This window comes from Sycon ciliatum, chromosome 1 (genome assembly GCF_964019385.1).
Source record: "Sycon ciliatum chromosome 1, ocSycCili1.1, whole genome shotgun sequence".
Lineage (NCBI taxonomy): Eukaryota > Metazoa > Porifera > Calcarea > Leucosolenida > Sycettidae > Sycon > Sycon ciliatum.
Window position 1 is genome coordinate 66,276,583 of NC_088643.1, and position 26,258 is coordinate 66,302,840.

The 26,258-nt window shown below is 47.8% G+C and overlaps 2 protein-coding genes across 2 annotated transcripts; one reads left to right on the forward strand and one right to left on the reverse strand.

Annotated features, from left to right (window-relative positions):
• Window positions 1–205: 205 nt before the first annotated feature.
• On the forward strand, window positions 206–15,479 carry LOC135804950 (leucine-rich repeat-containing protein 58-like). Its single transcript, XM_065318931.1, has 13 exons — window positions 206–878; window positions 2,620–2,768; window positions 7,450–7,482; window positions 8,727–8,858; window positions 9,271–9,325; window positions 9,642–9,752; window positions 10,320–10,389; window positions 11,317–11,428; window positions 11,662–11,716; window positions 12,393–12,553; window positions 13,349–13,470; window positions 13,794–13,955; window positions 14,599–15,479. Exons 1-13 carry the CDS (start codon window positions 693–695, stop codon window positions 14,769–14,771), a joined length of 1,521 nt encoding a protein of 506 aa, XP_065175003.1. The 5' UTR covers window positions 206–692; the 3' UTR covers window positions 14,772–15,479.
• A 4,010-nt stretch (window positions 15,480–19,489) lies between these two features.
• Window positions 19,490–21,608, reverse strand: LOC135804951 (uncharacterized). The gene has a single exon (XM_065318932.1). The coding sequence runs from the start codon at window positions 21,526–21,528 to the stop codon at window positions 20,146–20,148; it is 1,383 nt and encodes a 460-aa protein (XP_065175004.1). The 5' UTR covers window positions 21,529–21,608; the 3' UTR covers window positions 19,490–20,145.
• Between the last annotated feature and the right edge of the window lie 4,650 nt (window positions 21,609–26,258).

The following is a 26,258-nucleotide window of genomic DNA, read 5'->3' on the forward strand; positions in this document are numbered from 1 at the left end:
GGAATTGAAATATTTTCGCGGATCTTTTCAAACAGGCCATGACGTAACGTCGCAAGAACCTGTACTGTGCACATGTGACTGTATTATTATATGGCTAGCTGTGATATGAGTCTGTGAGACTGTGACGTCGTTTTGCAGACTAGACACGAAACGCTTTTTGCACGTGCAATCGTCATGCATCCACTCGTGAAATCAATCAGATATTCGCATTTCAAATCAGGTTTTTGTGTTGAATACATGTACACAGTTTGGGAATTACCTCGAACTATTCTTAGTCACACCGTATACTAGTACAGTAGTACCTCTGTAGTAAGCCTAGCCTGCATGCTGTACTTCAACTTGAAATCTGCTTCCTTTATTTGTTTCTCCAACTTTTCCATATTGCTTGTCGGCCAAATACTTTTTCCGCACCAAGTGTCAAGAAGTTTCATGACTCGTATCACCCTACAGTAGCAGACAGAGAGATGGTTAGCTTGGAATAGACAAGTAGGATACCTCTCTGGTCCGTACGGAGCGCTTTGGCAGTCCAAGATCGCAGTGAACACAGGCGACTGGTGTGTAATGCCTGGGAACAGTCGAATATAGAACCCAGTGCAAGAACTCTCTACCCAGCTCTACTGAAGTGGCGTACATGCAGCACAGCTGGCAGCCTGGCATATGCACTGAAATGCGTTAGTCATCTGAGCAGCGTCATGGAGGCGCACAGTGCAGTGAACGTAGAAGCTTTAACCTACTCTCTGCGATCCCTGCCGTTCATACTCGCACTCTATTTTGTCGGCTTGCTGCTATGGCGATACCGAGAGCACAGGCTGCGGCACCCGTCGCAGCACCAGCAGCCGCACCGGAAATCGAAGAAGCGGCGAAGAGAGCAGAATCCGGTAAATCTCTTCACGTGTTTAATACTATTGCGTCCATGTCTCTCCCTTAACATTCTAATACACTAAAACTCCTCTAGTCCAGATTCCCCAGATCCGGGCACTGGTGACTCCCGTCGACCAGGCACCTCCCTAACCCCTCTTGAGTCACAAAGCGGGGCTTTTAAAAACAAAAAAACAGCACACTAAACTATTGATTGGCATGCTAATTGTTCACTTGCATGCAATCAGTATGACTGCATGTTCTGAGTTGCTGGCTATTCCTAGCTACGAGCAGTGTCCGGTCCCAAAGTGTCCGGATAAGTGGAGTTTTACTGTAATGCTATTGACAATAGACACCCTTAGCAAAAAACGTTATGTTGTAACGGTATTATCGTAAGGGGGAAAATACCGTGATTTGGGTTCGACCTTTAGCAAGATACACGCTATTTTTAGTACGCTGTTGCCACGAGAATAGCTTTGATTTCGCGCGGCACTACCATTTTTGTCACCATATACGCGATACAAGGTGAAATGCGTACGGACTATGCAATATTTGGCCCAAACACGTACCGTTGGTCACAACGATAACTCAGCCCCCATGACGTTTATACGCTGCAGCTTCAACGGTATTTGGGTGATCAAGGTACGAGTACCGTAAAAATAGCGTTACCGTTGTTTGCTAAGGGTGTCTAATCATGCAAACACACGGAACAGCACCACAATCTCATTTTAGTATCCGAGTTTATAATGTGTGCATTGCACAAGAACAGTCGTCTTCTTTCTGGTCTGGTCAGCAGCCACTTATTAACCTGCCATGTGGAATTAGAATGACCGACATCAGACTCAAGACAGCCTCACTGCTTACACCTCTCCGCTTCGCCGTCTGGTGGTGCGTTCCGTGCATAGTTCCAGTAAAGCCTGGTCTAAAACACCAACCATGCAGGCACTGCCTGAGAGAGAGAGAGAGAGAGAGAGAGAGAGAGAGAGAGAGAGAGAGAGAGAGAGAGAGAGACAACATTTCTGATAGCTATCCCGATGAGAGTTTCTTTGATATGCACCAGGGCGGTGACCTGTTGCTGCTGCTGCTGCTGTTCTCTCTCTCTCTCTCTCTCTCTGTCTGTCTGTCTGTCTGTCTGTCTGTCTGTCTGTCTGTCTTTTTCTCTGTCTGTCTGCCTGTCTCTCTATCTCTCTATTTATCTATCTATCTCTCTCTCTCTCTCGCCTCCTCTTGCGCCTCTCTCTCTCTCTCGCTCTCTGTCTGTCTGTCTCTGTCTGTCTCTCTGTCTGTCTGTCTCTCTCTCTTTCTCTCTCTCTCTGTCTGTCTACCCGTCTGTCTGCTCTATCTAATAGTATCTCTCTGTCTATCTATCTCTCGCGCTCTCTCGCCCTCTCTCGCTCTGTCTCTCTGTTTGTCTGTCTCTCTTTCTCTCTCTCTGTCTGTCTATCTGTCTGTCTGCTCTATCTATCTAATAGTATCTATCTATCTATCTATCTCGCGCTCTCTCGCTCTCTCTCGCTCTGTCTCTCTCTCTCTGTCTCTCTCTCTCTCTCTCTCTCTCCTCTCTCTCTCTGTCTACCTGTCTACCTGTCTATCTATCTATCTCTCTCTCTCTCTCTCTCTCTCTCTCTCTCTCTCTCTCTCTCTCTCTCTCTCTCTCTCTCTCTCTCTCTCTCTCTCTCTCTCCCTCTCTATCATACATGTAGTGTGTATGTGTGCTTCTTCCCTGATTGATGTTTGCCGGTGTGTTTGTACTCCTTCTAGATACCCAGCAGCCATGTTAGCCCTGTGCGCAAAAGAGTCACATTCAAGACTCTGCCGAACGGAAATCTCCTGGACGTGAGCGTGTCATCGGCAGTGCCTGCGTCTTCCGTGGACCCACACTACTCGGAGCTGCACCATCTTTGCAAGGGGTAAGTAAGTGTTGGCAGCAGTGGCTCATCAGTGTAACTCTGACGGCTACTGTGCCTTGTACTGGCTTTGCGGTGCCTTGCTATCGGATTCTTGGTGCATCAAAGGGGTTGAAAGTGATGACAACAGAAGTCAACAAATAACGACCAATAACGACTTCTGGATCCACTCTGCGCATAACAACGTACTGTACGTGATAGCAAGAGTATACAACCCCCCAAGAGTGTGCAACTCTGCATATGGGGTCTCCGACGGCGAAAACTCACATCACGTGTCTCAGATACGTTCGTACTACGTACCAACAAAGGATAGCGTGCGCGCGATCCGAATATCTGCCATGATCATGCTGGGGATTTGCATACCCGCAGTGAGTTACTGTCATTGAGTGCTTTTTTATTACTCCGCTGCTCGCTAAAAACAGGATGGAAACGTACAACTGCGACACTGCACCACGTGAAGTGAGTTTTCGCCGTCGGCGTACCCCATAGAAAGGTTATCAGGAGTTGGACACTCTACTCTTGGGGGGTTATATACTTTTGGTGATAGGTAGGCCCCTCGTGCCGCACGTTGGTGTGATTTTTCTCTCTACCAGGAGTGGGTCTCCAACCGGGAGGGCCCAGTCCAGTTACTCCCGGCAGCTGTGTTACCCTGCTCTGAGGAAGAACCACCCAAACGTGTATGGATCCAAGTACAGTGCATGTAGATCCAATAGCTAGCGTTGGCATGGCTTCGGGCTGGCTTTGATGTGGCACTTTGAAGCTTTAACCCCTTATAGTACCACTCCAGTGTATGCTGTGCACCACTCCAGTGTATGCTGTGAATGTGATGCAATGTACAGCAGCGTAGTACCACAGTGTGCCGCCGTAGTTATGTTTCTTTCTTTCTTTCTTTTTTTTGACTTCGTTTAGAGCACAGGCAATACTGCCTTCTCACCAGAGGAAAAACCTCCGGTTCCTGCTAAGAACGAATATAATATTATGAGAGAAGGAAATATTAAAAAGAATCATAACATGACCCGCGCTCTGCGAAAACCGACCTTAGGTGCTTCGTAATTTTTTCGAGAAAAAGAACAAAACGTCACGGTCTGTCGATTTTTGAAGATCACAAGGTGAGAGTCATGGCGGAACGAAGCAGAAGACAGTTGCTAGCTCAAATAATTGCTGTGGGCTTTTCCCAGAGGTTTCATCCGAACTCCTTTACGATGAATAGTCATTTTTTGGCCTGGTCCAATCGCAGTTCTGAGGACAGCAGTGCCAAGGAGAGTTGGATGTGGAATCGCAGGACGCAACGCTGATCAAGCTGGACGGCCATGTGGAGGAGAATTTCGATCTGGCGTCAGTTTTGCCACCAGCCCAGCCCCTCAATGCCGGCAATAAACAGAGTGCAGACCAAGAAAAATCGGTTCAAGTACTGTCTACAATCCAGGAGGCGCACGACAAGTTTGACAAGGGCTGTAGTTGTTCCGCACTGGTGCTGTTTCAAGAGCGTGACACTTGAAACCTTGCTTTACATTTACAGCGCACACAGCGCACGTCCTGACCAAGTCAGAGCGCTGCTTGTGTGTGGGCGGAAAGCTAGACGTGCTCAGGAGACGTGGTGAGGCTACCCAGCGCGTCCAGCATGCTGGGAGATGTGATAAGATGGGGCTCAACAATACCACTCTGAACTACTGAAGACTACATGTAGTCAGTGGCTGGTGTGGAAGTCATGTACATGCATGTCAGGAAGTCTTTGTGTATGCCTCCAGCCCAGGATCAAGCCCTGGGTGCTAAAATCTGTGTAGGCTGCTGTCAGTGCAAGTGAAATCAGCCCAACACAAGAATTGAATGAACTCTGGAATGCACTGCATGTGGAAGATGTTGTGGAGCTGAAACATTTTATAGAGCATTATGCTATAGCTCATGGCCTCCCTTAACCTGCAGATCCACATGGGCACAACAAGCCAGTACCAACCTACATGTATTTGCCCAGTATCACTACGAAGAAGCTTGTTCACCAGGCGTTCACAAAGCCTGGTGGCAAAGCTGCATACAGTACGTTTGGCAAGATTTGGAAAAGAGACTGCCATGATATCACCGATTATGAAACAATGTGTGCGGCAGATGTAGACATAACTAGACGTTCTACTACCAGTACCAGATAAAACTATCAATATCCCTTAACCCGGCATTGATCCGAGCTTCTTCACTACTTTGCACCTGCCTCTACCCATCACTCTGGCTGGCATATCCTCATACAGAGCCGAATACCTCTTCCAGCAGATTCGTGAGCAACACCATCCACAGAAGAGAGAAAGAATGTGTCTATCTCCACAACAGGAAGATCCAATGCCATCATAAACCTTTCCTTTTGAAGATTATGACATACAGATTTATTCTGCAAAGTTTGGTTGCAATCATGCTGTTTGAATTCTCACAACATTGGCTCCAAAATGTAGCATAAAATCCAGGATTTTTGCTACTTTTCCTCAAAATATTGTAGGAAAAGTGCAAAGAAATTGTCATTGTATCTAACTGAATATGTATGCAATCCACCTCAAACTTCACCAGAAGTTGAAGAAAGGATCATGGGTCAACAATCCAGCACAAACTCAATTTCGCCAAAATAGCACTTAAGGTCGGTTTTCGCAGAGCGCTGGTCACTTGATAATTCCAAAGCACAAAGTATGTATATAATTCAAATGGGTGTGTATGTGTAAGCATGCAGTGAAGAACACACAGAGAAAACATGCAGTAATGTGTAGGGATACCGAGCAAGGAAGGAGCGCGATCAACGCTGGTTACAAATTACAATTAATTCTGTTCAGAGCCAGTTTAAAGGCAAAAGCCGCACTGTGGAGGCGAATATCACTGGGAAGGGCATTCCAAAGAGTGCTTCCCACAAATGTCAATGACTGACGACCGGAAGGTCCAGGAAGGAAAGGCACTTGCAGTAGCCGCTGTTCCTGTCCTCGAGTAATTCGGCGATCATCCCGGGATGCTTGGCCTGTATTAGCCGTCAACTGAAAGTAGGTGCAGGAAAGAGGACTTGCAAGATCATGTAGGCAACGGAAAACAAAAAACAAAACCTTGTAGTGAAAAATGTGAGTTGGGGATCGAATAGATAAGCTCACGAGGAGGGGGGCTGTGGATGCAAGGCTGGAGAGTCGGAAAATTGCACGAATTCCGGATTTGCTGGATTTGATTAAACGACTCTGCAGCTGCTGTGTCAGCGACGGGAAGAATGCATTGGATGTGTACGTTAGTCGTGCTTGCACAATGCCACTGTACCAAAGTCTGCGGGCTCTTATGGGCAGAGATCGCCCATGGCGCCATAGCTGGCTGATGGCGACTGACGCCTTCTGCACAACACTGGAGACATGTGGCTGCCAGGATAGCTGGTCATCAATGGTTACGCCAAGGTATTTGGCAGTGGAGGTAACAGCTAAGGCTTGATCCTTACATTTCACGGCTGGTATGTTGCCAGTGAGTCCCCGAGGTTGAATTACCATGACTTGGGTTTTGCCGGTATTCAGCAGAAGCCCAATTTCGGAGAGCCAGTCAGACAGACGTGTCGCAGCCGTAGTCAAAGTCTTGCAAACAATGTCCAGATCTGAATCAGAATAATCTAGGATGATGTCGTCCGCGAACTCCTGATGAACAACAATGCAAGGTATGACGTCGGAAATGTCACTCGTGTAAAGGACAAAGAGAAGCGGCCCAAGAACACTGCCTTGGGGCACACCTCTTGAGCATGGGACTGCATCAGAGAGAGCCTCACACACCTTGACACGCTGAAAACGACCAGACAGATAGCTAGCCAACCATAACAATACTCTGCCATTGACTCCCAGGGTGAATAATTTATCAATCAGACGTTGATGTTGGACACGGTCAAACGCTTTTGACATGTCAACCATCACAATATCCGTGTATTTACGCTCTTGTTTGGCCAACAGCCAACGGTTGGCGGCTAGAACTAATGCATCTTCGGTAGAGTGCATTTTCCTGTAGGCAAACTGACTGCTAGGTAATATGCTATGTTGCGTGAGGTATGCTGTGAGTTGCTTCTTCACAAAGAACTCCAAAATCCGGGACAGAATAGGGAGCGATGACAATGGTCTATAGTTAGTAGGGGATGTTGCATCGCCACTCTTGAACAGTGGACTAATGTGTGATGTTTTAAAACGCACTGGCACAGTACCTGATGTCAAGGATGCATTGACTAGGGTGGTAAATGGAGGTGCCAGGACGTCTGAACACTGCTGCAGTACAATTCCAGGAATGTTGTCACTCCCAGATGCTTTGTGAGGACTCACAGTTTGCAAGCAGTGTGCAACATCAGACACGCTTACCGGCTGAAATGTTGAGAAGCTAGATGCAGAGGCTGGACCATGTGGTATATGCAGCTCAGGTGGCCACATAGGGTAGAGATTGTACGATTGCATCATCATTTCCGCCCCTCTGTATGGTGTGCCGTCACAAGCTCTAGTTTACTACTCCATGCAAAACATGTACGACAATGTCATTTACATTGCCTCTGTGTACTTCCTGGTTTATTGCGATTCTTGAAATCGAGTTCGCAAAGGAGATGGATCTGTTGTTCCGCTCGTGTCGTATGCCTGTGTATTAGGTAGCAATGGCTCATGGCGTTTTCCTTTCTTTTGCTGTCTGCTCTCTCCATGTGACGGTGCTGTGTGTACAGATGTGGTCTTGTACCAGCTAAGACAGGCTGCAGGTAAGGGAGAGGAGGGCATTCCGAGGTTGTGCCCAAGTGAATATCGGGGTTCCAGCCACCCCCCCCCCCCCCCCTCCCCCACTCTGATGACGCACCACCCTGCTCATTTTTCTATTTTGTGTTTCTCAGTTCAGACAACGGAAATGTGGCCACAACTCGATCGTTCCGGGTGCTCGCTGCACCTGTACGGGCGTTGCATTTTGTGTGAACATGGGCAAAATGGGTGAACTGTTTGTCCCCCCCCCCCCCCTTACATCTTTCCTGGCTAGAACCCTGAATTATATCTGTGCTCAGCCACCAATCCTGTACATGGTACAATGTACACTTGAGAATCAGTCTTTTAAAAGCCTGATTCATACCGTTAGTTCCTTTCGCGTACGGGAAACGCATTGCGTGACGGTCGCGCGGTGAGCCAAACAAGTTGAGCCCAAGTCCATTTTCGCGATGCGACGTGTTTCCTGTACGCGAAATGAAGTATGAATCAGGCAGAAGAGACAAGTGGTGGTCTCCTTCTAAAAACGCAGATTTTATAAGCCGTGGTATTGCATATTTTCCCTTTGAACTCTGCAAACTCGTCCATAGAGTGGCGTAGACCCCATGCTTACGATTGTCTGGATCAGCATCACCCCAAGCCGCAGTCCGAAAAGAATTGTTTTCCCTGCGTCAATTGTAGCCTGCATTTCGAGATTAGGTGTGTCTTTGCTAGTAATAAGTATGCTCTGTTGATGACGACACTACATTGTAGTAGTAATTGCACATATAACCCAGGAAACAGGCCAATATGTGCAAGGGGAACAAGGACACTATCTCTGTGCCAAAGTGACGTGACATTCCCATGGCTCAAGGATGCCACATCTGTTGCAATTTTGGAAGGAAAACTGCGTACCGGTATTTAGGTGCTAGGAACTGAGTTCCGTGTTCATGTTGCACATAACCTGTCTACAGCCTTTGGATATAGCACTGTAGCATTGCCTTTCCTATGCTTCAGCTACATCTGTTCAAAAACGTGTCTTCTTCCCCACTGTTGACATTGTTGTGTAGTCATTGGCGGATGCAGCTGCCGTGCATCACTAGCATATCTGCCTGATGGCTTTCAACAGCACAGCCGAATGAGAACAGCATGTGGTTGTTCATGGTTGTTGTGCTTCTCTTTACTGGGTGGCCACGAACGTACACTGATAAAAGTCCTGGTTTCCTTTCATTAGAATTATTGTCCTCTTCCCCGTATCTCCTTGTTTCTGCAGCTATGGTTATTGTCGTCCATGCTGTGTTGCCAAGCCCATGTCTGTCTGCGCGCCTCACAACACTGGCGCTCGCGTGGCCGATATGCTCCTTGACGAGTCCATACAGTTCCCGCCTTCCACACTCGACTTCAGGTAAGCCTAAGGGGAGCAGGCGACGCGCTAGTGCCGTTATAATCTGTCCTCCTCGAGCGTCACATTGCGGTGAAGGCATGGCCTGAGAGCATTCTTTCTATGCTGCAGTGGAAATGTGCTTCAATGAGGTTTGCGACAAGCGTTGTGGAGAGAATAGTTCGCCTTCTGTTGCTCTTAGCTAGTAAGTGAAGTTTGCTGCCTCGACCGGCCATGTGCACTCTTGGGAGTGTATGATTGTAATCTTGCTAGTAGATGTACTATCAGTACAGCCTACAGGGAGTAGTAAAATACCAGTATTTTTACTACTCCCTAACCAGTACCAACAGTACATAAGCAGTACATAACCAGTACATAACCAGCACTCATAGCCTGGTAATGTTGTTCTTGCCCTGTGTTGGCATTTTTCCTGCAGCTATCAGCATTTGCGTTGGTGTCCACCTAGAATCGGAGATATCGGCAGCAGTCTGGTATGGTTAATCTGGAGATTTCCTCAGTTGCTGTTCGTTCAACATCAGTTGTTGTTATTCTGGGCAGTTGTTAGATACCCTTACATAGTGGTGTCCTTATTGGGAGAGACGTTGTCTCTGTCTCATTCGCTGCATGCTTCAAACATTTGCTTTGAGTTGAACTTCAAAATGTTGTGTTTGTCCAGTTGCAATCCAATTTCTCTTTGCCAGTATCCATCTGACGAGATGGCACGAAAACGATGTGAGCGCGCAAATAACCTTATTAGTTGATAGTAGTCGTTTCTTTCTGTGTATTTTGTGTTGCATGCATGTGCAGACGAGCCTCAATCTGTCCAATAATCGTCTGAGGTCAATACCGTCTGAGATCAGTAACCTTTTCAACCTTGAAGAGCTATTTCTGCAATATAATCTTCTTGAAGAGCTCCCGGTGAGTTTTTTTTTGCTTTTTTGTACAGGTACTGAAACAGATTTTGTCGATTGTTCATGTGTCCACAGCCGTTTCCGCATTTCTGCAGTTGGCAGTCATTTGTTGTGATCTATGGACGTGTGTCTTACTCTTAGAGAGGCTGCCTGTAAAATAACCTTTGTCTCTGTAGTATGTCTCGGTGTTGTGTTTATTGGTTGGTGTGTGTGTGTGCTGTGTGCTATTTCTATGGTCTTTCTCTCCATACACTAGATAGGCAGGCGGTGTGGCTACTTGGCAAGGGCCAAGGCTGCCCGCGGTGAATACAGAAGCAGCAGACTGAAATCTGTTCCTTTTTGCATCTGCTCTGCTTGGTATGGGTGCGCTTAGCTCATCACAAAGAGTCAGGAGCAATCTAAGACCACAATGGAGTTAAACAGACCTGACTTTTTGTGATGGGCACAAACCATACGCGTGGAGTGCAGTTGCAAAAAGCGGCCGTGCTAGTACTAGCAGGAGAATATTCTGTCTGCGCTTTTTGACTGACAAAAGTTACAAAACGTATTCTGACTATCGGCGTTGTCCCTGTAGGATTCGGTCTGTTCCTTGGTTGGGCTGGCAGAGCTGGACTGCAAAAATAACCTGCTGAAAAGACTACCAGGTAACGGACGGCCACCTATGTGTGTGTCTGTGTGAGTCTCTCTCCCCTCTCCCGGGGAGACCCACGTGACCAGTTTTGGCAGTGAGCAACAAGTACAAGTGTGGGTGTATCTAGGTGTGTCTAGGTGTGTGTGTGTGTGTGTCTGTGGGTGTGGGTGTCTGTGGGGGTGTGTGTGCCTGTGTTTGTGTGTGTGCCTGTGTCTGTGTGTGCTGTAGCTAGCACTTGTGTCACATGTCATATGTAAGGCAACGCAAAGAAAATGCCCATTGCGTGCCCAGTGCGGTTTTGTGACTGCCTTGCCTTCCTGTTGTTGTTTTTTTGCTTTTTTGTTTTACGTAAAATCTCGGCCATGAATGTTGAAAAGTATTAGTTCAGTAATGGAATGTGCATGGTTCTTTGCTGTGGTGCTGTGGTGCTTTGGTGCTGTGGTGGTAGCTGCTGTGGTGCTGTGGTGCTGTGGTGGTAGCTGCTGTGGTGCTGTGGTGGTAGCTGCTGACAAGAGTACATAACCAACAGTGTGGGGCGTGGCAATTCCTTGGCTCACTGATGCCATGCTGCATTTCCAGACAATATTTTAAAAAATGCAAAGAACTTGAACGTCGCGGCTACCATTGTCAAACGGTAGATGTGTCCTCAGGACCTGATAAACTGCACTGCAATGCTATGTCCTACTTGACGAGCATGGAAAGCTCTACACCCTTTGTTTACACCCCCCCCCCCTTGGCTAGATCTCTGTCTGCTTTGAACTCTACTTCTCCTTCACGGGCCTTGATCCGACCATTTCAAACTCGCCAGGACATGTAGATGTCAGATATCATGCCACGATTGGCGACCGCTTTGAAGTACATTACATGTACTTTAAAAAAAAAAGTAAAACAAAAGTGGTCTTGTGACCATCATGGACCGGTGTTTGATTGCTCCATGCAGAATCCATTGGCAACTTGGAACAGCTGATCATCCTGAACACGACCAACAATGCACTGCGCGCTATTCCGGAATCCATTCGCCATCTCACTCTCCTCGAAGAGCTCTGCTTACAGTAAGATTCACCTGCTTTGAAAGGATTTGGAATCAATGCTTCCCTTGTGTAATGGCTTGCAGCTCAGATATCTTTACGATGCCTTCGTCGGTTTAGTCACTAGTACTCGTACTGCAGTACATCTATGATGTGTTCTGACATAATTCATTGTTCGTGTACTTCCTTGTGGAACTTGTGTGGCTCAGCCAAGTATGTTTGTATACTGCATGCTCTTTTGTTGTGTCCACTCGCAGTGCAAACAATATCACAGAGCTGCCAGATGGGTTCTGTGAGCTAACTAGTCTACTGGTAAGGGACTCTCGAACAGTTTCTGCAACCCTTCCTTGCCCCCCCCCCCCCCCACACACACACACGCACGCATGCGCGCGCGCACACACACACACAAACACAGGGGAGTGTGCCCGTTGTTCGCCTATCTACTTGTACCCAAGAACTTTAGTGTTAAACTCTCAACCTTGTTCCAAGTTGTACTCTGTTTCTAAAAAAAATCTTTTTACTCTGCCCTTGGCTGAAATAGGCCAAACTGCATCTCCTACTTGAGTGGTGTTTTGAACTGAATGATTGCAAAATAATTATAACCTTTATCTGAGGCGGGGAAACCCGGAATTCTCTGTCCTGCCTCTATCTCCGTTATAATGCACCCCTGCGTGGTATTCTGTTGACTACTCGAATGCTAGCAATTACCATGATTACCATACCAAATGCTCAAGTTCTGGCGTAATGTGCTGATCAATCTCCATCCTGCTGCGCCTATTAGTAATAGTAGTACTGCCTATGGACGACCTGTGCGCAGGATGAATTCTTATGCGAAAACAGTCACTGGTTTAGATTTTGTTCTCACATGTTTGACTGTGCTACTGCGGCTGTGTACATCAGTTGTTGTTCTTGTCCCAAGTCTGTCCGCTCAAGTACATGTACGTGTATGTGTCTTGTCTGTTTGTCTCCCACCCCGGTCTTGCAACAGTCGCTGTACATTGGCAACAACCGATTGCACCGCCTGCCCAGAGAGTTCGGCAGCCTTCGCCAGCTAAATGAGCTGGACCTCAGCGACAACGAGCTGGCATTTCTGCCCGAGTCTTTCGTCCAGTGTACCGCTCTGGAACGCGTATGGTTGTCGAAGAACAGGTGTGTGTGTGTGTGTCAGTTGGGAGTGAACTGAATCACTCTTTTAATTATTCTCCTTAAAATGGTGTGGACCGTGGGACATTTACTCCACTAGTTTTCACCACGGCCGGTTGTTGTGCGCCAGAGTGCTCCAGATTTGTCAAGCGCCTGTGTGGCCTCATTTCGAGTGGGGACATGAAGTTGTATGCCGAGACAATGACATATGTCCTGTGTCGACCGGCGTTTGCATTGTTGCGGTCGGCGATCATGTGCATCCGCGGTGCCCGATCGTCATATCACCGTCCTGTGAATGCATTGCGAGAGTTGGCAATCTCGGAGGGCCGGCTGTGAGGTTTTGGAGATGATGGTGGGCAGGACAGTGAGTGCCCTTGTATTTTCCTGTTTTTGTTTTGTTTTGTTTTGCGTTTTTTTTGCGTTTTTTCACACATACAACTGTTTTCATTTTTTGGTGTTGTGTTCTAATCATTCGCCATGCCACTGTCAATTGTATTCTGTTTGCCCGTAAAAGAGGCCTTTGATTCTTAAAGTGGTGGTGGATACTTCGAAGTAATTGTTCTCTATGGACATTGCGCGCAGCCATTTTGCATGGTATAATATAAATGTGCTTCAAAGCATTTGAAATTTGATTGTTTCAAGATGCACCACCAATGTGATTTGAGTGGCTGTTGGTACTCTCTCTCTCTCTCTCTCTCTCTCTCTCTCTCTCTCTCTCTCTCTCTCTCTCTCTCTCTCTCTCTCTCTCTCTCTCTCTCTCTCTCTCTCTCGCTCTCTCTCTTTCTTCTTTTCTCTGTGCAGGTTAAAATGTCTCCCGACTCGCATCGGCTGGCTGTCTCGCCTAAGTGAGCTGCATATCCAGGACAACGAGCTCCGCTATTTGCCGCTGTCATTACATCGACTTCGGCTTTATACCCTAACCAGTGAGTGAGAACATGTGTGGTGGTGCGGCGTGGTTACATGTTCTACCTCTGTTGCCACTCACAGTCCAGATTGTCATAGCACTTCTCCTTGTTCAGGGCGTTATTTGTTGGTGACTCGATTGGCATAGCAATGGCGGGTTTGCTCCATACTCCGATCTTTGTGGGCCATAGACAGTTGCTGTTACTGGATGCAAGAGGAGCATTTCCACTGTAGAAGATGCTGTCTGAGTTTCGATGACTATAATAATAGTATACCACGACTGCATTGGCTGTCACTCAGTCTCCCCTGTTCTATACCCGTATGCCCATGTATTGTGTGGCAGGTAGCGGCAATCCATTCCTGACCAACTGGAGCAAGGTTGCTCTTCGTAAACTGGACTTCAAGCCAGTCGATCCCTTCCCCAGCCTTCAAGAGCTTGCAGCACGTGCTATGACGAAGAGGCTAGCGCCACCGAAGAGGGGAGAGCTGCCATCACTGCTCCTGGGTAAGCTAGCCAGCTGCATATGTGTGTGGTACATGGTGTGTGTGTGTCTGTTCAGTGCAAATGGCCCAGTGGTTCTCTGTTGGTTTAGCATGTCTTAGATCATGAAGCGGTCACATATTCCCCATTCATCAGCCTTTTAAGAATAGGGTTGCTATGAATAACCCAGGGTGGGTGGAAGATAAATTGTGCTTGTGCCTGTTTGTGCAGCATTTGTAGTGCAAGAATCGCTGACATGCACTATAATATCAAGCCTTGACGTGAAGCACAGAGTGCCCATTCTTACCTTCCTGCCCATGTTCAACATGACAGCACATGGTTTCCCGATGGGCTTTGGCCATACATGCCTGATTACTGAATGTGTTTGCTAATTGCGAGGCTGCCGACCTGTGCCTGGCTTACTCTGTGTGTGTGTGTGTGTGTGTGTGTGTGTGTGTGTATGTGTGTGTGTGTGTGTGTGTGTGTTTGTCTCTCTCTCTCTCTCTCTCTCTCTCTCTCTCTCTCTCTCTCTCTCTCTCTTTCTACTAGTATTTATCTATCTATGTGTGTGTGTGTGCGCTCACGTGTGTTCCTCTGCCTCTAACCATCTTATTTTTGTGTACTCTCATGTGTGTGCATGTATGTGTGTTTTCAATAAATGTTGCAGACATGCTGGAGGATGTGAAATGGTGCACTAACTGCGGTGGTCCATACTTTTGCTTCTCCCAGCGCCGCATCATCTTCTGCACGGTTGCGGTCTATTATCGGTTACCCCTCCTCGAAGAGCTCTGCAGTCCACATGGCAGTCGCAGGTGTAGACCATTCCGCTCACAGGACTAGCAACCTTTCACGAGCTCTCCTTGTAAACCGTCCTGTGAGCTGCCTCGCTACTTCGCTGACAGTGCGTTTCACGTCTTCTCCTAAAAAAGAACCAGGTGTCTTAGGACAGACACGGAGTCTGATTATTTTTTTATTTTATTCGATTAGTTGCAACTCCTCTATCATCAGGGAATGCTGCATTGTGTGCCAAGTCTGTATTCAATTATGTTGTCCAGTTGCCAACACAAAAGTCTGATTTATTAGGTGCTCGCCTCCCTCCCTCCCCAAGATTTGAAAAGATGTTGCCAGTACCGTTCCTATTATCCGCCTTGCAAGTGGTGATCACTCTCTGATGGGAAGTCTTACTTTCTATTATACTGCTAGTAATGCCAAGATATGTTTTACTCCAGTAGACACACTGTTCTGGTCTCTCATGCAGCAAGTAAGCACAAGGCTGCAGGTTTTTAAATATAAATATTATGTTCTTGTCATCGCTGTCTGCTACTCCCCTCTTTTTTTTCTCTCTCACGCACACACACACGCACGCACGCACAAGTACACAAACTCCATACCTATCTAGCAATGGAGAAGGAGTGTGCCGAATATTGTAGGGTGTTGTTTTTAAGTACGCTAATTTAATTTCCCTTGAGAGAACTGGTCTTGCTGAGATTCTTCCGAATTTGTGGCTTTTTCACATGCTTTTTATTCTTATATTGTTCTACCCGAGCATCTCTTGTTACTCCAAGTGTTTAAAATAGCCAGAGTATTTATGCCAAGTGAACGATCTACTTAAAAAGTATGTAAGTAATAACACACTGGCCCGTTGAAGTGTGCCTGAACTTGGCTTCAGCCAGGGAGTTGTATGGGTCTGTACAGTACAACCCCCTAGCTGAAGCCCATACACTGGGAGTCATGTAAACCTCGATTTATACAGCGCCTTGCAGTAACCATACTATACAGTGTAAGCAGTCCGTGCGCCAGGCCAGTGAGTGGGCCGTTTTCATTTTCTGGTTGCTGTTGCCACTTCAGGGAAATGACGGAGGTTGAGAATCCCATACAATGCTCGCCCCCAGGCGCAGCTACGCTCATTGACTCAACTGACCATGGAAACCCTTGCAAACGTGTGAGTTTCGAAAAAGATGGACTTCTAGCTTTTGGCCATAAATGGGTCAAACTTTGAGTTTTTTTAGAATTTTTTTCTGCAATCCCCTATGGAATCCTCTTCCAATTATGTTTCTGAAGTTTTTTTGTCCAAAAAGCAAGCCATAACAAGAATAGAATTTCGGCCAGGTTTTGCCCCAACAGCACTGAATTGGGAAAAACCAGGGAGTCGTAAAATACCTTGTATTTTACGACTCCCTGGGAAAAACCATAAAAATCCAGGCCGTTTGACCCCGCCTGCAAACGTTATAGTACGGGGGCCAGGCATCAAAAAAGTGGCTGAAAAAAACTTTCGTTTCCACTTCGTCCGCACAACAATTTGACTGCAGATAATGAAAGCAGTGGCCTTCCTGACACGGAATCCACAAAAAAATGCTTCAAAATGCGAATGGAAGGCCTCCATCGAGTAACTTTTCTCGCACCTGTTCAGCCATTGCCGCTTGTCTCTTGCGCTGAGTTTCTTCTCCGCGCGAGCAGCCACGCAACGGTAAGTTTTCCTCACGGGACTGTCCCCGTCCATTGTACGGCGAACTGAGCATAGTCTGCGCTGCGCGAAACACGCGTACAGAGTCTAGTCTCACACCTCACGTGCTCAGCGGTCCACGTGGAGTGTCAAGTTTCAAAAGTGAACTCGGATGTGTCGATTCACGTACTACTACTGCGCTTCTTCTCCGTTTTTGCCTTTTTGTACTCTCACGCATAATAGTAAGTAGTTTGTTTTCGGGTGGTGAGGTTCTGGAAAGTCGATGTCACAGGCAGATTGTCCCCAGCGGACCACTCGGCAAAGTCTATCTGTACCAGTTGTAGAGCCAGGGCGAAAGGAGTGCATATTCTGTCAGAAATTTCAGCTGGGAAAGAAGCACAAGTATCAGAAAACTTCTCAGTGCCAGTCACACAACGCTGCCCAGAAAGTGCTAGACGCAGCTAAGTTGCGGAAAGACGAGGCTATTGTAATAGCTATTGGTTCTCTGTCTTGCCTCATAGCACGTGAAGTTCACTACCATCGGCACTGCTTCCGAGAGTACACCAGACTATTGGAGGTCGAGGATCCTGGTGACGACCCTCAGGGAATTGGTGGACAGGCTCCTTCGGAGGAACAAGTAGTTGCCCAGTTTCTTGAGGTCGTGCGTCAAGAATTGTTTGACAATTCTGCACTGCTGACCTCTGCTGATCTCCAGTCCATCTTCCAGACCTGCTGTAACAAGGAAAGTGGCAACTTCTGCACTCAGGTCAGAAATCGAAAACTGAAGAGCATCATTTTGAAAGAGTTTGATGGCGTTGTTAGGTTTGTCAGGCCAGCTCGCTGCAACGCCCCTGAATTGTTGTGTGCTGTTAGCTCGACTGACAACTTGATCAGACAGTTTGCACTGCTGAAGGAGGAAGTTGCAGAAGATGAACCCCTAGTGCCCGTCGATCCTTATTGCAGTGAGTCTGGGGAGGAGTCTGAGGATGAGTTTGCCAAAGTGGAGAGTAGCCATGTCTGGACCAATGAGTGTGAGGAATGGAGAGTCTTATATCATGCAGCAAACATCCTCCGCCAATCCATCGAGCACCATGTCAAGTCCACGAAGCAAGAACTGAGCGGTGCACGGCTGTCTCTTGAGGAGAGCGCGCGATTGATGCCTGACAAGCTCTTTAATTTTCTTGCATGGACCCTGGACAAGGATGCCGAATTCTCGACGTGCCGCTTGCCGTCTCTTGAGAGTGTTCTGCAACGCCGTATCCATGCCATCTGCCAGGATCTTATGTTTTGCGGCACTGGTTACCGCACTCCGAAACACATTGTGCTGGGCATGGCAATCCATCACCTGTGCCGCAGTAAGCAGATAGTTACCATGTTGAATCGTCTTGGCTATTGCTGTAGCTACAGCCAGGTACTGGAGCTGGAGACTTGCTTGGCAGAGTCTTTTACACGCCATCAGCACAATAAGTCTTTCTTGCCTGCCGCCATCGACACTCGCAAGCCGTACCATTTCGTGTGAGATAACAATGACCCCTGCGAGGAGACACTGAGCGGACTTGCGACTACGCACTGTACAAATGGTATCGTTGTACAGCCTTCTATGCAGGATGAATCGGTAGCAAGTGAAGGGACTTCCATCTCTATGCCTACACTGTCAACGTCGAAGCGAAAGCGCTCATTGACAATGGTCCCGGAGATTCAGCCTGTGTTTGCAATGCCTGCAAGACAAAATCCACCTCCCATCATACGCCTATGCTGCTGACACCCGCTCTGGTGCTGCATTGATGGACTTTGTCTGGAAGCTCTCCCGGTTCTGCCCAGATGGACAGATCAGCAAGCCTCGTGCAGTCATTGAGATTGGAGCTGCAGCTGATGGCAAGTCTCAGAGCATACCGGCGTGGACAGCATTCAATTCTCTCGCGACGAAGAACAATGTGCCTTCTAAGTCGGAGATTGGTTACTGTCCGGTGATCAATGCATCGCCAACATAGAACCTCACTGTCTATACCCTACTATGCCGCTCCATTACTATGGCAAGGCAGGCTGATCTTCCATTCACGATGGTAGTTCTGGATCAAGCAATTTATGCCAAGGCTGTCGACATCGTGTTGCAGAGACCCCAAGAATTCCGCTCTGTGGTTCGCCGGAGTCGACTTGAAGTCAAACTTGATGACAGCATCTGTAATGTCCATGCTCTTGTACACATTATTATCGATGAAATATATTATGTCATGTTCTAGTGGGCCATCGAAACTGGCCTTCTGTCTACTTTAATGCGCATGCCTGCTGGAATCGTAACCAATGTGCATGTGCATGTACATGCTTTGTACATACTTATGACTGACTTCCTGTGCTGGAAGGCATGATTGTTCATGTACAAGTACCCTGTGGAATAAAGTATGCTTTATCTCTGCATGTGGTGAAATAGTCAGCTGCTTCCTTCATACCAGTACACTGTATTCTGATATGATACATGTACTGTATACAATGCTGTAGTACATGTACATGTACATGACTCTATAATTATGACTATTCGTATTGATACAATAGAGTGCACGATGTGCATGATACTCCATGTACATGTCTGTTTTACTAGTAGTAGTGCCAGTTGACACGAGTACATACATAGTATGTACCTCTCAACAAATTTGGACCTTCTGTGGAAGAAAATAACATGAAAAACACGCTGTTGCCATACTGTTGCTATGCGGTTGCTATGGCAACCCATGGGAAACTTTCAAATGCCAATTCCACACCGTTCCATCCCGATTCCAGTGGTGAAAAATATATCAGGCGACTCTACACGACTGGGGCTACAAGATAAAGTACATCTTTTGTTGTGCGCTCTCAGTGGAAACGAAACTTCACATTTCTCAACCCTGGCCCCCGTACTTTTTTACGTGCATTGTGCGGTTTGAACCCCAGTTCAGGTACCCTTTTTGGACCCTTTTTCAAATTTCAAATTTCGCAGCACTGCACTGTGTACGATGAAATCACGAAAAATCGCCAAATACGGGAGCTCGCCAGAGCCAGAGCCCATCTTTTTATGAATGGACTGTAGAGGGGTAACACTGTGCCGCATTTTTTAGACGCAAACAGACCCATGCAGAAACAGTTGAAAAGAGGCACTACACCAGAACACTGGAGGAGAAGAGCAGGATGGGCCGGGGCGAACAAATGAACGCCACGCAAAAATAGCTTAAAACTTAACAAGACAGTGACTATAGCCAGTCTAAAACAAAAGAAAGCCACAAACATTCCTGCACTGCAGGCTGAGCGAGTGGCAAGATAAACATTTGAAGCACAGCCTCGGGTAGTCTACAGTGAACTAACGGCCTCACTTTACGGGCATCTACTGGTATGGGTGATGTTTACTGCACACACAACGAGTACAGTAAAGAAAAGGCCCACTAAAATTCATAACAAGAGATCTGAAAAAAAGTGAGATGACAAGTCGCAGCATGACCTATGTGCAATGTCTACGGAGTTTTCAAAACTCTGAAACAACCAGATTGGGCATGCTACAATAAGCGGGGAGGCAAGCAAATGCACGTCAGTGCGTCATCAGCTATGACGCCGATAGTACATGGAGCGTGTATTCGCCAACAGAAGTAACATCCAGGCATCCTAACGGCGGTGCAGTGAGAGGCATGCTACGGTCGGAGGCAGGCATGTGCTGTGTTGTTTTGCTCCTAGCTGTGCCAATGTACATGATTGTACTGTAAATGAGTATAGAGTAGCACTCACTGCAGACTGCATTCGGCGGCTGCTTCACATCAGATCTTTGATGATGCGGCCGATGGTCTCGCCAGCCTTCTCCAGTGTGTCTTCTTCTTCGTACGTGTAGCAAACGCGGATGTAATTCTTGAACTTACCCTCAAGGGAAAACGCTTCGCCGTGCGTCAGCGAGATGTTCTCTTTCAACGCCGCTTTCCTGACGTCCATGCCACTAACATTGTCGGGCAGGCGTAGCCACATGAAGTAGCCACCATGGGGTGGCTTCCAAACAACTTCCGACGGCAAGTGCGCGCGGAATCCTCGGCACAGCGCCTTGGCACGGTTCTCAAAAGCTTGCCGGCAATGTGCCAGCTGCTTCTCCTGCAAACCGAGCTCCAGCAGTGCTTCGCCAATGCCAGCCATGAAGTGTTGAATAGCCCCGCCGCTCTGCACAAAGGAGCTGCGGCGCACCGGGTCAAGCACGTGCTTAGATCCTTCCATCCAGCCGAGACGCGAGCCCGGTGCCAGGATCTTACTGAACGTGCAGTTGGACACGACGTTCCCGTAACCAGGATTGCCGCTATTGGCCAGTCGGTCATAGTGGTACATGCGCAGTGGAGACGGGTCCACCTTCTCCTCGGTGGCCGGCACGTAGCTGGAGTTGAAGTCGCCGTCACGGAAGCTTTGCGAAAAGGGCAACAGGTTGTAGACATCCTCGCTGAGCACGAGCAAGTCGTTGGCCTTAGCAACGCGCAGGATGTCGTTGCAACGCTGTGCATCCAGTGAACGGCCCGTCGGATTTTGGTACGTCGAGATTGTGTAAAGCATGGCCTTGAAAGGCTTGTTATCCGTTACGGCTCGGAAGTCCTTGCTGTGCTGCGTGACCAGGCTTTCAAATTCTGCAGGAATGATACCACCATCGTCGGTCGGCACCGATATGATCTTCATGTTACAGTCATTCTTGAAGAAGGTGAGGGCCAGGAAATATGAAGCATCCTCGACAAACACTACATCTCCTGAGCTAAAGTAGTAGTTAGTCAGCAAGGTCAAGCCCTGACTAGCCCCTCCAGTGGGCATCAAGTCGTCAGGGTCCACAGCATCACCATAATGTTTACTCAGGAAGCTGGCCAACTGAGCCCGGAACCCAGGATGCCCACTTCTGGGTCCGTAAGAAAACAAGCTTGTCGAGTCCTCCTTGCTTATTCTGAATTGCGTGGCTTCTGCAAACAGTTGATTGCACGTGGCCAACTCTTTTGGGCCAGGTGAGCCAATTCCTAAGTTCGCACCGGACACCAGAATCCCGATGTCTTCAAACAATGTATCAGACATGTCGACGCAGGAGCGCTGTGCGATTCTGTGGACTATTTGTGACGGGAGTCTATTTGTTCGTGGTGCAGCTCTCGTCGCTGCACGACCAAGTCCAGCGAAAGCCAACATTACAGTACAAAAATAAAAGAACACAAAATTTAATTTATTTGAAAACAAGAAAAGCAACCGCGGGGCCAGCTAGCTCCCCACGTAACCTGGTAACGGCCACGGCACTGATCTGCTTGAGACGAAAGCTCTACGCGTGCAGCTAGCTAGCAGTGCAGTGGCTGAAGTGAAGATTATGACAGAAATGCTAGAAAATGACAAGCTTTTATATTATAACACCCAGCTTGTGCATGCAGCTAGCAGCTACTACTACTACTAGTACTAGTAGCTGCAGACTGGAGGTTCATGATTCATCTTGCAAATCTGATGCCCATTCTATCAAGACTCAAGAGTCACAACACTGATAAAGTGTTTATGGACTCTGGTCAAGTCTTGATCATTAATTTGGACTTTCCCGTCCGATCCTGGTTCCGGGTCGTGACAGCCTGGATCTCCAAATTGGAAAGGCTTCCTGTCTGAAGCCTTTCCATACTGGTACTCGATGTTCCAGTTTTGTGACACGAGAATGGCACGAGAATTAGTGTACCGCTGAGTGTACCGCTATACACGTGGTCGACACTTAGTCGACACGTTGTTGATACTTTTTTGACACGTGACCCCGTCAACGGTCTGCTTTGTGCCAATGCCACTCGGTAAACGCCGATGTCGCGTACGACAAAGACGACTATCCCGTACGCGAAATAGTTGAGAATTGCATGACGTGGACCTGACGGCAAGGACAACTGCGAGGAGGCCCCTTTCGGTACCCCTGACGGGAAGGAGAACTGCAGAAGTCGACGAAGTCGAACGAGGAGGCCCCTTTTCCGTACCCCATACTGCAAAGTGCCATTGATGGATACCTTTTGGACCTGGAACGACCCCTTAAACGCTGTCGCGGCGACTATCCCGTACGCGAAATAGTTGAGAACTGCTGACGTGGACCTTTTGCACCTGGAACGGCCCCGTAAACGCTGTCGTGTCGGCGGAGTGAATGTGCTAGGGTACTAGGGTGAAAAGAATTGCTGCAAAGACGTCCTCTCTACTAGGCTCTAGGCCTTTGCCTTTGGAGACATCGTCGGCGAACTGAATGCGCAGGGCGAAAAGAATTGCTGCAAAGACGTCCGCTCTAGGCCTTTGGAGACATCGTGGGAACTCCTTCCGGTACTATACAAACTGCTGACGTGGCCGTGGACATGTACATGGAGAGTCATGGTGGGACTTCATGTACATGGATACATGGTGGGAATTCCTTCCGGCACCCCTGTACCGCAAAGCCAACGGTGGGGAAGGAGAAGTGCAGACGTGCAGGAAGACGAACGAGGAGGAACCAGGACGAGCGAGCAATGGCAGGACTAGCTGGACCGTAAGTAATAGCTGAATTGTGCATGACAACTTGACATCCATGCGGCACTCGCCACTTGCCACTGCATATTTCTTGTCCACTAACAATGTCTCTCCTCTGCCCCCTGTGTGTCCACGGCCCTGTTGCTGAATTGGCCCGATGAATCGAATGTCTTCCGCAACTGGAACGGCCCCGTGAACGCTGTCGCGTCGGCGACTGAATGCGCAGGAGGGAAAATATTGCTGCGAAGACGTCTCCTCTAGACGACGGTAAGGCACCCCATTGATATGTTGCCAGTGTGTGCCAGGGTATCGCGCGATGGTGAATGAGGAATGATGAAGGGTACGGTGGGACTGTAGACCTGTTACCTTCTACTAACACGTTATCAGGTGGAGGGTGTCTTGTACTCACGTTATCAGGTCGAGAGCGTATTGTAGTCACTCTCTCTATTCCTGTACTTCATTACGTTTAAGGTCAGTGTCTGCTCCAGGATTGTAGGACAGCCGGGTACACGTGTACCTGGCGCAACCATTTCAACCGGGTGGGAGCCCGGTACACATGTACGCCCAATGATCTAAAGGCGAATGGATAAGCCGCATTTAGAAAAGAGAGGACAGGAATTAGAAAATTACGAAAGAAGAAGAAGTATCTGACACATACAAGCCATGTAGTCAGTCCTTTCAAAGTTCGAAAGTGTAAAGTACCAACCGGGTCACAGGTGACCCGGTACTATATTTTCAACCGGGTCCAAGCGCCGCCCAACCGGGTGGATTACCCGGCTCACCCGGCGCTGGAGCAGACACTGAAGGTGTACGTATAACTTCTCAAAAAAATTTAATGGTCTACAGTCGTGTCGGAAGGGTACGGTGGGACTGTAGACATGTTACCTTCTAACACGTTATCAGGTGGAGGGTGTCTTGTACTCACGTTATCACTATATCAGGTCGAGAGCGTATTGTAGTCACTCTCTCTATTCCTGTACTTCATTACGTTTCAGGTGTACGTATAACTTTTCCAAAAAATTTAATGGTTCACGTCTTCAGATAGAGAGCGTATTGCACCCACTGTCTAGTCTCTGTAGTGCATTGAGATTTTGTTGATCGAACATGAAATGGATACACAGGCAAAGCCAGGCCAAGTACATGGCGAGATGTCGCCAGAAGAACGTCTTCAGGTAGAGAGCGTATTGCACCCACTGTCTAGTCGATTTTGTGGATCGCACATGAAATGGATCATGTGACACAGACAAAGCAGGCCAAGTACATGAGAGAGTGGACGATGTGCAGATCGACACGGCCTGCGGGTACTTCATTAAAGTTACCCGTGACATAACTAGGATAAAAGTTAATCACTGCAAAAACATTGCCAAGTATGTGAGCACTTTGGACTTGACAGAAGAGTGCACGGGCGACGTTGACAAAACATACTGCGGTGCCTGTCACTATCATGACAGCAGGGCACATCGCACGCAGCACCGCAGATCGTGTCGAATTGCGCATCATAATATTGCAAAATTGCTCCTGTGCATGCAAGTGGATTTCATTGCACTTCTCAGTTTGGGAAATGCTCGATTATGACAATTCTCCGTGTGAGTGCACTAGCCCTGAACAGACATGTAGGTGAACCGTTTGTGGTGTCTCATAGCCTACCTCACGACCTTCTGCTTTCTTTCTTCATCACTTGTATCTTGCAGGTATATCATCCCGTGACGACCACATTGAAGTCTGAATTTGAAGTGGGAAGATGCTTCAGCAACCACATCGTACTTTTCCAATGCTTTCATTGTGCTTCTACTGTGCATGTGTGTAACTTGTGGGGTAAACATGTGATGACATTGTATGCTGGCGACACGGTCAGATGTTCATGCGTCTAACGTACACCTGCATGTTATGCATTGAAAAGGGTTTGCCACTTGCGATCCTGGGACGAGTATCAGGTCCGCTTTGTCCTGTGTGGGCTGTATCAGATTGCTGTTCACTTCTCTATCTCAGGGATATGTGACTTTCTGCAAGTTTCTGGTGTATGATGGCCACGTCCTTGCTTGTCACTTTGTATGATATTACATTCTGTATTCGCTGCTTCCATGGCATGGTCTGCAAACTGCAATCCTTGGGAAAATGTCATGTTTGCTATGTTGTGCTTTGGCCGTCAGCTTGTCTACACGCTGTAGTTGAATTATTTTTGTTTCACAACTGACTTCCTCAAGTACGGTGGCCACTGCTTTGCATGGCATTATACATGAAGAATTTCCTGTTTGTGTCGTGTGCATGTGCGTATGTGTGCGTGGCCACGTGTGTGTGCCGTGTGCATACACATGTTTGTGTATCTGTGTGCGGGGTAGCGAGGCGGGGAGGGCTGGTATGTATCAGTGTGTTATTGCAGTCGCATGGCTACATACAGTACATCGCGCGCGTGGTCATCATGTTTACCTTCGGGGTTGGGGTGGGGAGGGAACGGAAAAAGACCTGAAATTATCCATATAAAAATCGCTCTGTGAGCGGTTCTGAAAAACCTTTACTGGTACTGCCCCGTCGTAAAAGTAAGAAATTAGAACTGGCCCATTGTCCCCCCAAATGTGAACTGATCCACCTAAATCGCGAATGACGGGACCCGAACGCACCAGTAGCACGAGGTTCCTACCTGTGGATGCAGATGGGGACGTTGGTCCGGACCATAGGCCATGTACTGTACTAGCGGTAGGCTTCCCTATCAAAATAATAAATTCTACTGCTACTACTGGTGTTACCCTATGATAATTGCCGTGATCCTGTGCCCTCCCGACCTCGTGCTACTGGTGCGTTCGGGTCCCGTCATTCGCGATTTAGGTGGATCAGTTCACATTTGGGGGGACAATGGGCCAGTTCTAATTTCTTACTTTTAGTTTTACGACGGGGCAGTACCAGTAAAGGTTTTTCAGAACCGCTCACAGAGCGATTTTTATATGGATAATGTTCGTACATCTAGCTTGGCGCGGATGTTGTGTTTTGTTGGCTGGTTCAGCTCTTGCCAGCAAACCTTTTGACCTTGTTGAACTGTTGAACACGGTCACAGGTGCTGTGTGAGGTGGCATGCCCTTCTTCTTGCTCATGTGTACACTACGCTAAGCTCTTCCATCTTCCACCGTGAATGAGAGATCGAGACGAGATCGAGAGTGGGGGCAAATGTTTTTTTCTGACTTCGCTGTCCCGCACATGTACATGCACAGCTTCACGGCTGTTACGACAGTACAAAACGGGCCCACTTGGTTTTTGTATAGGAGATGGCGCTTCCCGGGACTTTCCCGTTCTCAACGTTCAAAATTTGTACTCAAGGAGGTGTATTTTGAACGCAATCTCTGCTCAGTTGGGTCTCCAAATTACCACTTCTGATCACCGCGTCGAGCTGTCCTCGCGGCTACAGTTGCGCAACATCC